At 40.6% G+C, this 12,557-nt stretch overlaps 1 protein-coding gene across 11 annotated transcripts in view; it reads left to right on the plus strand.

Moving 5' to 3' along the window:
• Positions 1 to 9,863: 9,863 nt before the first annotated feature.
• Positions 9,864 to 12,557, plus strand: part of LOC132872214 (probable E3 ubiquitin-protein ligase HECTD4) — an 868,395-nt gene continuing 865,701 nt past the window's right edge. For all 11 annotated transcript variants that reach the window (XR_009651396.1, XR_009651397.1, XM_060906858.1 and 8 more), the window contains exon 1: positions 9,864 to 10,408. Coding sequence is in view for 9 of the 11 variants with exons in the window: in XM_060906858.1 (XP_060762841.1) it covers positions 10,262 to 10,408 (147 nt within the window). In the remaining 2 variants the exon portion in view is untranslated. The remainder of the gene's footprint in view (positions 10,409 to 12,557) is intronic.

Genomic DNA, 12,557 nt, shown 5'->3' on the forward strand with positions numbered 1-12,557 from the left:
CACTATAATTTGTCATAAATAACAAGACGTGCAAAAGAAGTAAGAGGAAAACAGTCTATATACATTTAAGTGGCAATTATATTCAGGATGCAAAAGTGAAAGCACAACCTAAAAGTTGGCTTTTCTGGCCTTCCTGGATGCAAATTCTTCCACAATGTCTTCATATGAGATTTGTTCCCCTAAGGCATGGTTTATGCTGATCACAGCAAGGCCACTGAACCGTTCCTGTGACATTGTTGACCTTAGGTAAGTCTTGATCAGTTTTAGCTTCGAGAAGCTCCTCTCTGCCTGAGCCACAGTGACAGGCAGAGTGGCAGCAATTCTGAGTCCAGTCCAGAAATTGGGGTAGATCTCTGATAGCTCCGCGATGTACAACACACGACGAGAAATGTTTAAACGACCATGTAAAGCTGTTAACATTCTGTTGGCTAATACAGAGCCCAAAGTTAACCCAAGACCAGGCCAGGTCGTCCGACTTAGCAAGCATCAATAATATAAGGCTAATTAGGGCACTAATTCATGTCACTCACTGAAATTGATTCATAAAGCATACCTTTTTCTTTTGCTCGTTTCTCCTCCTCTTCTTTCCTTTTCTTCCGGAATTGGGCACCTAATGGCTTTGACCTTTTCCTATCCATTAGATCTATCTCCGAGTACGACTCCGTTTATTTGTCATTCGACCTCCTCCTGAATGATTCCCCCTTCCCCCAACACAAACTCACCGTCAGTGTGTAGTGGTGATCACCTAACGCGAGAGGTGAGACTGAACCATTTCAACTTGACCAATTGACCACCACGACCACAATAATCTTGGGAATTCATTCAGTTCATACACACAGCCGTTTTGAAGTTGTTTGGATTGTTCTGCTTTTCTGTTCTCTCCTCTTTCTCGCACGCACATGCACACACAAAAGCGTTTGCTCAATGTAATGTAATGTGGTCTGCACATTTGAGAGGCGTCTTGAGTTTGTGTCCTATGCATTGCGGCACCATAATTATACGGGGTTTTTTGCCCACAGCAAACGTGACGCATGATGGCTTTTGCTGCATGTTACACTTGTGTGTGTGTGTAACACTGCTGCAAACCCTTAATTACAATTGAGCTACAAGAACTGACCAACTTCAGGTATTGACGCCTCTTGTTATGATGACGTCACCTGCGCAACTTTGGTATTGGGCTTCCCCTTTTTTTGGGACCGTTTTTTTTTTTCGCGCCCGCGCTCGTGCCGGCCCCCCCCGCGATGCCGCCCCGGGCGGCTGCCCAGTCGGACCGCCCCCAGGACCGCCCCTGAATAGATCAATATATCTTCTGTATAAGTGATCAAAACCTTGCCCAGTATGTCTTAAAGGACGTCGATAAGGAGACACTGGAGTACTGAAGGTGCTCAAGGGAGGCCATAAGGCATGATTCAATACTCAGAGTGGCCAGAGGTGGTGCTGAAGGATGTTTTCCACTTGTCATTCACTCTGATGCAGATAAGGTTAGGTGCACTTCACAAGTCCAGCTTGCTGAATATGCATGCATCTCAGATTTGCTCTAGGGTGATGGACCTCGTGGAAGGGGGTAACAATATCTTCATCTCTGATATAGTCAATGCATGGCCACTAGTCAATCCACCCCCATTTCTTTTCCACCAAAAAGAATCCTGCCAATGTGGGTGATGTGGAGGGTCAAATATAGCCCTGTTAAAGTGCCTCCTCAATTTACTCTTCCATTCCATTCCTGATTCTCAGTAGCTATTAGTGGATAAATATGGTTCTGTGTGGGCGTGGTGCCTGCCATTCTCCCATGAGCTCTCTGGCATAGTCGTAAGCATGATGAAGGGGAAGCCCACTGGCTTTAAAAAACTCATCCTAGAACTCTTGGTAACAGGTGAGAAACTCCACCTAGGTGGATGTTTGGGGACACCTGATGGAGGTGGATGCGGCCAGAAGCTGTGTGGTTCTGAGGCATCCAACATGACAGTGAGGGGACCAGCAGATTTCTCTCTCTCTCTCTGTGGGTTATGAACATGCATCTAAGGAAAACCAAGGATGATGGAAACTTGATGGTATTGGTGATAAAGAGGGATATATATTTTTGGCGGAAGGTACTGACTTGTAGTTGAATGCATTTGTTATGGTGCATGATAGTGCTACTTTCAGTTGACCCATGTCAAGGGCTTGGCTTTGGAGTGGTGACTGGAGAGGTTTGGTCTGAGGTCTATTTTGTCGACTAGAGCCCAGCCTATGAAATTACCCTCTGCTCCAGAGTGGGGGAAACCGGAGCACCTGGAGGAAACCCACGCAGACACGGGGAGAACATGCAAACTCCACACCAGAAAGGCCCCTATCGGCCACTGGGCTCGAACCCAGTAGCTGACACTGAGTTCTTGCTGTGAGGTGACAGTGTTAACCACTACACTACTATGCCACCTAAATAAATGCAATAAAAATAAATTGTTTTTGGAACTGTATGGATGTGCCAGAAGTCAACATAAAACCATGCATGCAGGGCATTCTCAGTCAAACAGGATTAATTACCCAAAAATGGAGTCTGGTTTATTAACACAAGAACGTATTGCCATGTTTGTGTACGACAAACAAGCAAGTTATTAAAACCAAGAAGTACAGTCAAAAGAAGTGGATATAGAAACCACTCAATGGGATAGATCCTTACATGCTAACAAAGAAGAATTTTTCCTATGAGTTGGAAAATTATTCATCCCTTGAGTTCCCCGACATCTACCTGGTCTACACTACCTGGTGCTGCAGACATCGTTCTACATGGACAGATGAAAACCTGGAAGAGCATGGAGGTGTACAACTTTTTATATGTGGTTGGCTTAAAGATCTGGGGATCAGGACACTACAAGATAAATTCTGTATTGTTTATGTCAGGTAAGTAGGCATTTTTAGGCTTTTTGTACGCATCTTTGCGATGACTGCTCAGACGCTACAAATCTTAGTGTCTGGTGTAAACAAACCACAGTTGTTTGATTCTCAATCCTCCCTGCTCTTCTTTCCAGGTAAAGCATTCATAAATGTCCCCAGAAACCCCTTTAAAGATCTGGGTATTATGCTTATTATATATGCGTTAGTTTACAATATGGTGACCATGATCAAACAGTAAACAAAAACACATCCGAGGACTTAACTATCTCCTGAACTTCAAAACATCACAAAATAATGGAAAATGGAGAGAAAAGTAATTTGTGAATCAAACGAAATAAATCGAAGGAATTTGCAAACCTTTCATGACATGATGACTGCAAACTTGAGCATTCTTTGACTCCGCTCCCTTTGAGGTTCAAGAACCACTTTTCTTGTCTTTTGGTAAAATCCTTTGCTCTTTCACCCCTTTTTTATCACTTCACGGGGAACCCGGAAGAAACTTCAGTTTCATGGTTTGTTTGGTTCGAGAAGCCTAAAACAAACCATGTAGGGCATTTGAACAACTAGCAAGGCGCCCCAGCGATAGTAACACTTTGGGAACAGTGAGCTTAGCTGACCACCACTTCATGTCTTGCCTATCTGAGGCGGATGTGACGTCAGATGCAACCTAGCAATTGTATCCATCCGTTATCCATAACCGCTTATCCTGTGCAGAGTTGCAGGCAAGCTGGAGCCTATCCCAGCTGACTATGGGCAAGAGGCGGGGTACACCCTGGACAAGTCGCCAGGTCATTGCAGGGCTGACACACGTTCACACTTAGTCAATTTAGAGCCTCCAATTAGCCTAACCTGCATGTCTTTGGACTGTGGAGGAAACTGGAGCACCCAGAAGAAACCCACATCAACATGGGGAGAACATGCAAACTCCACACAGAAAGGCCCCCGTCAGCCATGGGGCTCGAACCCAGAACCTTCTTGCTGTGAGGTGACAGTGCTAACCACTACACCACCATGCCGCCCCCCAGCAATTATATGCTACTCAAAATTAACTTCAACTTGAAAAAAAATTGTGGCCCACTAGATGGGCTTTGTGGCTCACTAATGGGCTATGGCCCAGTGGTTGAGAAACACTGGGTTAAGTTCAGTGGCGGCTGGTAGTCTTTCAAACAGGGGAGGCTGGTCGGTTATGATATTTCCAGATTTTAAAAGAAAAAACATCAATTTTGCCCATACTCTTGCCTCTGATCTGGCTGATTGTTGGCAGGGTCACAAACTGTGAAATAACAGGTTCTTTTGGCCCATTAGCCTACTGCTCAATATACATGGTGGTGTTGGGGGGGGGGTATATTTTAACATTTTATATTTTAAAATTGTGGCATGTGGCATGTTGTTTAAAAATTGATCATTATTGAAAGCAGCTCTTTGTCAGGAACCTCAGCAGTAACAGCAGAGTGTTCTGGAATAGGCACAAGCACTGACCTTGGGGAGCCAAACATAGAGCTGGGTGCCACACATTTCAGTCAATGACACTTTCCCTATATTTTACTTATTTTGACTGAGAAATGTTTTATTGACAATTTTGATAACCCTTCACTTTTAATCCAGGTCTGTAGTGTGAAATGTTCTCGGCTGTGTTTTTGTTTAAAAATGTTTTCCAAATTGTAGCTGTGTTTAATTAATATCCAGAGAAATATATATTCCAATATAATATACTCAGCATAAACATTTTAAATAGATTCTATATTTTGGTCCATCCATGACATATTACTAAAGTAGCCTATTTATTGTTGTTGATGTGGGTCACCAGCCCACATTTGACCAAATCACGGATCCGGGTTTAATCAAGAGGCATGGCCAACAATACATTTTCCTCATCACTGAACTTGCTGTTAGCCAATTCACTTTCTCGTACCAGGAGAGCTGAAAGGAATGACTATTATTCCCTACCTTTTTCACCAAGTCAATTTGAGGCGTTGGTCTACCCTGCTCTTTAATTTAAATTTTTTCCTCGAAAGGAAGACTGGCAAATGGCTTCGCCAAAATTAAATCAACAATGCTTGGCATCCATGCGCAGCTTTCTTGCTAGCTGACTAGCCCCCTCAAGTTCAAGTTCAGTCACTCAAATAAATGAAATTTCTGGAACTAAGATAGCAAACTTGACAACACTATATTTACACTTTATTTACAATGAAAATATATCTCTCATCTCATCTCATCTCATCTCATTATCTCTAGCCGCATTATCCTTCTATAGGGTAGCAGGCAAGCTGGAGCCTATCCCAGCTGACTACAGGCGAAAGGCGGGGTACACCCTGGATAAGTCTCCAGGTCATCACAGGGCTGACACATAGACACAGACAACCATTCACACTCACATTCACACCTATGGTCAATTTAGAGTCACCAGTTAACCTAACCTGCATGTCTTTGGACTGTGGGGGAAACCGGAGCACCCGGAGGAAACCCACGCGGACACGGGGAGAACATGCAAACTCCACACAGAAAGGCCCTCGCCAGCCCCGGGGCTCGAACCCAGGACCTTCTTGCTGTGAGGCGACAGCGCTAACCACTACACCACCGTGCCACCCCATGAAAATATATACAAGCTAAAAAAGCTGGTAGAAACCGTATGTAATGAATGAAATCGAAATGTAAGCTGATCTCTTACAATACACCACACCACTTGCGAATCCACATGGGACTGAACTGAAATTCACCGCTGCTTGTCTATTTGAGACGAGCTGTCAATCAAAGAAAATATCCGTCTGCTTTCACCAATCACCAGTCTCCTCGCGGAAAGCTTTGCCATGTCCCTCCCACTGTGAGGCTGGGAGTCCGTGGGAGTCTGTGGGCGGGCGTTTTCGCAGTATTTGCCCAATAATCGTCTTGCATTTTGATATTGAAAAGCGCATAGCTCCCAAATGCCATTGAAGTCCACTGAGGCTGGGCTACATCGCATTGTCATGAGGGGGAAAAACTCACGCACACATTAGGCGAACTGGGGAAAGTTATAATGGAATGATTTCGTACTGTAGTTGGGTTGAGCACATATATTTCTATGATTCTGGATCTGAAATAGTAATGTTATAAGGTCGGCTATAACATAAGCCTAGCGCAATTCATCCTACACGATGTTCATCATTTTTAGAGGAGGCTGAGCCTCCCTCGTCGTCTTAGAGCAATCGCCCGCGGTTAAGTTATATTTTATTGCATGGGCTGGAACACATACAGGGACATTTTAGAGTTTTATTTCAATATAAAGTTTTTTTTTAAGTTATGCAATTTTTTCTACAAACAAAAATTATAAAATTGTCACAGTTTATATTTTGTGAACATCTGCCCTGGAGAGAATAACAGCATTAAGTTGCTTCCTATAATGTCTAACATGGTTGGAGACACTTGTATATAGAGACAGTCCTTCATGCAGAACATTTTAAGTTCTTATTTCTGCATACAGACTTCCCTCTTCAATTCAGACCACAAGCAGTGTTTTACCATTAAATCTGAAACTTGACAGCCACAAGAATATAACTTTGCAATACAATGAAATGTTTTACTTTTTTTTTTATTTTTAAATTTTTATTTTCTTTAGCCCTTCACCATCTTGTGGGTAAATTTCCAACTGCCTAAATCATAAGAAACTTTTTTATAATGGCATTTTAAACTTATGTATTTTTATATTGCACCATACATGCAGGTCAACAACTGTTTTTTGTGTTGGAAGTTTTTTTTTTTTACTTTTATAATTGAGCATGACCAGGTTTTTTTTTTGAACAAATGACAATTTGTTTGCATTTATTTCAAATATTTCTTAGGCACATTAATAATTTTGGCACATACTGTTGCAATCAGAAGTTTACATACACTCATCATATTTACATGAATATCATGGCAATATTGAGCTTTCAGTGATTTCTTTGAAATTGTCTTTTTCTAAGGAAGAATGATTGTACAACATATGGGTTAAAACATTGTCTGAGCGCCAATAAAAAAACACTCATGAAGGAGGAAAACTTTGTGTGGATTTTTCTCAGCAGGTGTAGCCACTTTACCAAGGTCTGAAAGAAGACCCAAATGTCACTTTCAGCTTGGTGGTCAGGAACAACCCAGGAATCACCAAGGCACAGGCTTACCATGAACTGGAAGCTGCTGGAACACCAGTGTCACTGTCTACTCAACTGAGTTTACATTGTTATAGACTGAGAGGCTACCAACCAAGAAAGAAGCCCCTGCTCTATAATTGACACTAAAGTTTGCAGCTGACCACATGGACAAAGAAAAAAACCTTCAGGAGAAAAGTTTTATGGTCAGATGAGACAAACATGAAGTTGTTTATCTACAATGAGCAGAGTTATATTTGGAGGAGTAAACGTGAGGCATTCAACCCCAAAAACACTGTACTAAGCAAATATGGGATAATGAAGGAGGTTCATCTCAGGATTCTTCAGTATAACTTCAAACCCTCAGCTACACGGTTTGAAACTTTGATACAGCTGAGTGTTCCAAAAAGACAATGACCCCAAACACACATCAAACCTGCTTGTGGAAAGCAGGCTAGCATTAAAGGAGATATGCAGAACCTTTATTTTAAAATACATTTCTGAGTGGATAGTATCTCCATCCTTGACTCTTGTATGCTGCATAATTGGGAATAAAAATATATAATTTTGAGAGCTAAAATCGACCGGAAAGTTGACATTCGAGCTGCCCCACTGACACAGCCAGCCCTGGGTGGGTGACGTCACAGTGGGAACCAGTGCTATAGACCAAAGCCAGACTCGGCAGGTGAGAGTGGTTGCAGTGGCCTCTTCGTTCGGATTTATTGGAGATTCTTTGGATTCCTCAGATAGTAATACATCTGACTGTGATAGTCCTGAAATTAGAGTGTGTGTACATGCTACTGCTATACACATAGAACCGTATCAGTTCGAACCATCGAAAAGTGAATCCGATAGTAACACATCAGCCACGGAGGCCCCCGCCTTACGAAATAAATCCAGAGAACAAAGCCATCAAGAGAATGGGATGGAATTGAACTGACAGTCTTATGTGACTCCCATTAAAACAGGATAGGTGTTATAACTTATGCAACATGCATGTAAAACGTAAAAAGCTAATTCAATAATCAGATGAACTGAGACAATCACATTCTGAAGCAAATTAAATAATCTTATACCCATAACTTAAATACACAATACAAGTTACATGTATTAATCTAAATGCAGGTACAGTAAACAACGAGTTATTGTTTTTGTTATGTAACCAAATGAGAGTCGCATCTTACCCATCTGTGTTCTCGCTTCTTGAAGGCTGAACTTATGGCCGATTGTTTTGAAACAATCTGACTTTCAGTTCTTCGTTCATTCGCTTCTTCCATGTAAGGGTGAGATATTGCTGCTGAGGCAAGCATATCCAGCCGGGGGGATAATAATAATAAAAAAAACAAACCCGCATATCCAATGGAAAATTCTGATGACTGGTCCACTCATTCTCCATTTTCTCCATACTGAGTACTCCACCATTACTGCTCGGCTCACATGCCGGGAGAATTGGTGCAACTGAACTTACTTTCCTTTTCTTGTAGTTTTCTTTTCCTTTAATTGTTGGTACTGCACCCTCTTTTAATACGGGCTTATAGCCAATGCTCCTCAACAGATCAGAGGTCTCATACGAGTCCTCAGTAAAATGTGCAGAGCAGAGGAGAGACCACTTCATAGGCCCCCAATCTGTGAATTTCTCGCAAAACGCGTCCAAATCTTTGCAGTTTGAACATTCTTGGGCCGTGAATGCAACATAAATCCACCTTCTGTCATGTTGCTGCACCCGCCAGCAACACATCTACGTGGCATGGCAATAAATTAGCTCAAAATGGAGGATCAAAGTTGCAGTTAGCTCTGTGTTTTAGTATAGCAAAAATGGCGATGAGACTGATAGCCTTCCTGCTGTGACGTCACAGATGTCAAGGTCATTCACTCAGGCCGCTACCTGTATGAATCACTTTAATCGTAAAAATGACTATATTAGATTCGTTATTAATGCTTAAAACTATTCCCATGCCATTCTTGAGGTCTCAAGAAAGTGAGGCCATGGTTCTGCGTATCTCCTTTTAAGCTTTTGGAATAACCTTCTCAAAGACCTGACCTCAACCCTATGAAAGATATGTGGATTGTGCTTATGTGGACTGTCAGGTCCATGCCAGGAAACCAAAAACCTAAATTCAACTCTGCTAATTCAACTCTGCTAACTCTGCTAATCAAACATCCAACCATAATTCTGCCAAAAGCTTATTTGGCTACCAGTTGTGGCTGTTCAAGGTGAAACTTGCGAAGTGACATTTAACCAAATATTAGGTGTGCTGTGTGTATATATAAGTTAAACCCTGTACTGATTTACAGAAAATTTAAAATAAATTAAAACTTGTGCACCAAATTCTGTTTTTTTAAATTTTATTAAAGATGTATGTTGTACAATTTTTCTTCCCCAGACAAAGAACAGTTCAATGAAATAATTGAAAACCCAATATTGCCATTCATGTCCATGATAAGTGTAAGCCTATGTAAATGTGAAACTGTATCTGTAAAAGATGATCTACTGTTCACTGTTTTCCCATATTGTTCATTTATTCATCTTCAGTAAGTACAGGGTTGTTGTAGTTTTGTGGATATATTTTAATATAACAATTTTTTAAAATATTTTTCCTATGGCAAAATTAATAATAATAATAATAATAATAATAATAATAATAATAATAATTTGAATAAAAATAACCTAATCTCTAATCTAAAAATAATTAGCAGCTGCTTCATAGCTTGACGTTAAAGACCGGTGTTATTACAACATTATATGCTTTCTTGTGCATACTTTACATGCTCAGTATTGAAATATATTTAATCCAGTTTTTCATTGGTGCTGTTCAACTGTGCTTACGCAAAGCCGCAGTGTACGCTGGGAAAATCTGGTTTCCAATAAAATAGCATCATGGCGTCACAGTGATCCTACTATTGGTTTGTCTTAGCTTAAAGATAGATAAACAAGTGTTGGATAATTAAAACAGGATGTAAAGTTTTTTTGCATGCCACTTATCTGGTTGCACTGCATTGTGTATGAGAGTATATCTCACAACCTGTGTCATGTCTCTGAAATACGGGAGTAAAATATGCTAGCTTAAGCAGAGTTGCAGGTCGGCTTTCTATAGTTAGCGCTCATTGTAGCTTCTCGAGATAAAGGCAGATAGCTGCTTAAAGGGCGGAGCCGACTCTAGTACAGCTTCGGTTTCTCGAATTGCTGAATGACAGCTTAATGTATACAACCAGCTAGAGCTTCGCCGAAACGCCGGATATTTAGTTTTAATGTTCGTCAGGTTAAGGGTTTTCTTCGGGGGAGAGAGATGGGATCAGGGGGCCTGGATTCGACCCAGTGGTTATCCGTGAAGGAAGAGACTATTTTCCTTCACGATGGCTTGATGCGGGTCACGGACCTCGCCGAGTTGCCCAGTGAACTTGGAGTCTCTGAGCAAGGAGATACCGAGCAGGAGGTACACTTCACCCTTTGCTTGTTTAAGTTGGTCATTGAAACTATGACTTGAATCATTCTGTTACTGCCTTGCAGATGACAGTGGTAGGCCAGGCTAAGGTGTTGGGGGTGGCTCATAACTACCAGTGTGGACTTCCACCTTCATCTGACAGGCGGATGCTTACTTTGTAAACACGCCTCTGTCTGATTTCCAGTGATGAGCTAGTTAGTCAAAATGCGGATAAACATTTCCTTATAACGGTAACCGTGTAAGATTATAGTGTTTACCAGGTAAAAAGCGTAGATGAGGTTAGCCGGCTGGTAGTGCAGCTTCCTCGCTAAACCTGTGCAAGTCATCAAAGCTAGCTGATTAGCCAAGGCTCTGTTACATAAGCTTTTTATTCATTTTGTATAACGGTAGTCAATCATATATTAGCTAGACCCAGAAGCTGATGTTAACGGATCTAGCCAACCACAAAATTTGTATCACTATCTATTGTGTCACCTGGAATCAAAGCTGGTGTTTGAGCATGATGTTAGCGGTTTTTCAGCCGTGCATGGAGTGGGTTAACGTAGTGTTATAGCGTGGTGTGCTTAGATTACAAGTGAGAAAACACGGGAACTAAACTGTTGTCTTGTCAGATTGGTCATGTCTTTTTCGGTGCAATTCGTGCAGACATGTTCGCTAGCTTGAGTGGTTTGTATGGACAGTCAACACATTTCAGCTAAAATTTAGCTTGGCAAACAGCTAATTCCTGACGCTTCAGACCAGTGGTTCCTATCGAGTTATCAATTAGTGAGGATATACTCGCATTTGTATTTTTTTTATTTTCATAAAATTCTCTTTATGAAAATAAAATGTAAGCTGTTTCTCTCTGCATTAGATCATATTACAAACTGTTGACCTCAGTATTATGTCAGACTTTATCATTGAAGCTGACTCATGCAGAAATAAGTCATGCATGGGAGAGAGTATTGCGGTGCTTATTGTCTTCTAGGCCCAAGTAATGTATTCATTTTTTTCTGATGTTAATGTCAAAATCTAAAATGTCCGTAGAACTTTACTGCAGTTTAAGCATGGTCCAGTCTGCAGTGATTTGTAAACTGAGCCTCCAGAAGACTATGATAACCCTATAAAAATGGAGGAAATGCACTACACCGAGGGCTGTTGTATGATTTTGTTTCTCAGAAATTATCTAGACTGGAGGTGTACAGTCTTATCCAGAAATAGCTGGTACGGGTGCAGGCTTTAATTCCAAGCAATTATTATTTTAGTTATTTGTGAAACTATATACTGTATGTGTGTTGAACTAAGATTAATATTTTGTCTGGACACATGGAACAAGAGGACATCGAGTATGTAACAAAACGAGTTATTACAAGCTGTAACTTGGAAATTTCCTGAACCCAATGAAAAACGGGCTCAATACAGAGACAGAAAACCTTGAAGCCAACATGGTACACATACCTACCTAAATGAAATAAAACCACAAATGTAATATTAGTCAGTGAATATAAATAGCTATTTTCATAAAATTAATAAATGATGGCTTAAGATGACATCTTTACAATTTTTTATGCATGCAGTGCTTTATACATCCCATCCTCTGTTTTACATCAGTTCTGATTTTTTTTTTTTAAGTCTTAAATCTGGAAAGCATAATTTTGAATGCAACATTTTTAAAGGCAAATTTTACCACTACCAAGTTCAATATTTACAAAGTAAAATATTGTAAAAATGGTATTTTATAACATTCACCATTTTTTTTTTTTAATTTAAGCTAATGCAGGGCTCGACAATAACTTTTTACCTTCCAGTCGGACAAGCAGCAATATTTTTCACTTGTCCTGACCATAACCTTTTATGACTATGTACAACCCCGATTCCAAAAAAGTTGGGACAAAGTACAAATTGTAAATAAAAATGGAATGCAATGATGTGGAAGTTTCAAAATTTCATATTTTATTCAGAATAGAACATAGATGACATGCCAAATGTTTAAACTGAGAAAATGTATCATATTTAAAGAGAAAAATTAGGTGATTATTTAAATTTCATGACAACAACACATCTCAAAAAAGTTGGGACAAGGCCATGTTTACCACTGTGAGACATCCCCTTTTCTCTTTACAACAGTCTGTAAACGTCTGGGGACTGAGGAGACAAGTTG

This window comes from Neoarius graeffei, chromosome 24 (assembly GCF_027579695.1).
Source record: "Neoarius graeffei isolate fNeoGra1 chromosome 24, fNeoGra1.pri, whole genome shotgun sequence".
NCBI lineage: Eukaryota > Metazoa > Chordata > Actinopteri > Siluriformes > Ariidae > Neoarius > Neoarius graeffei.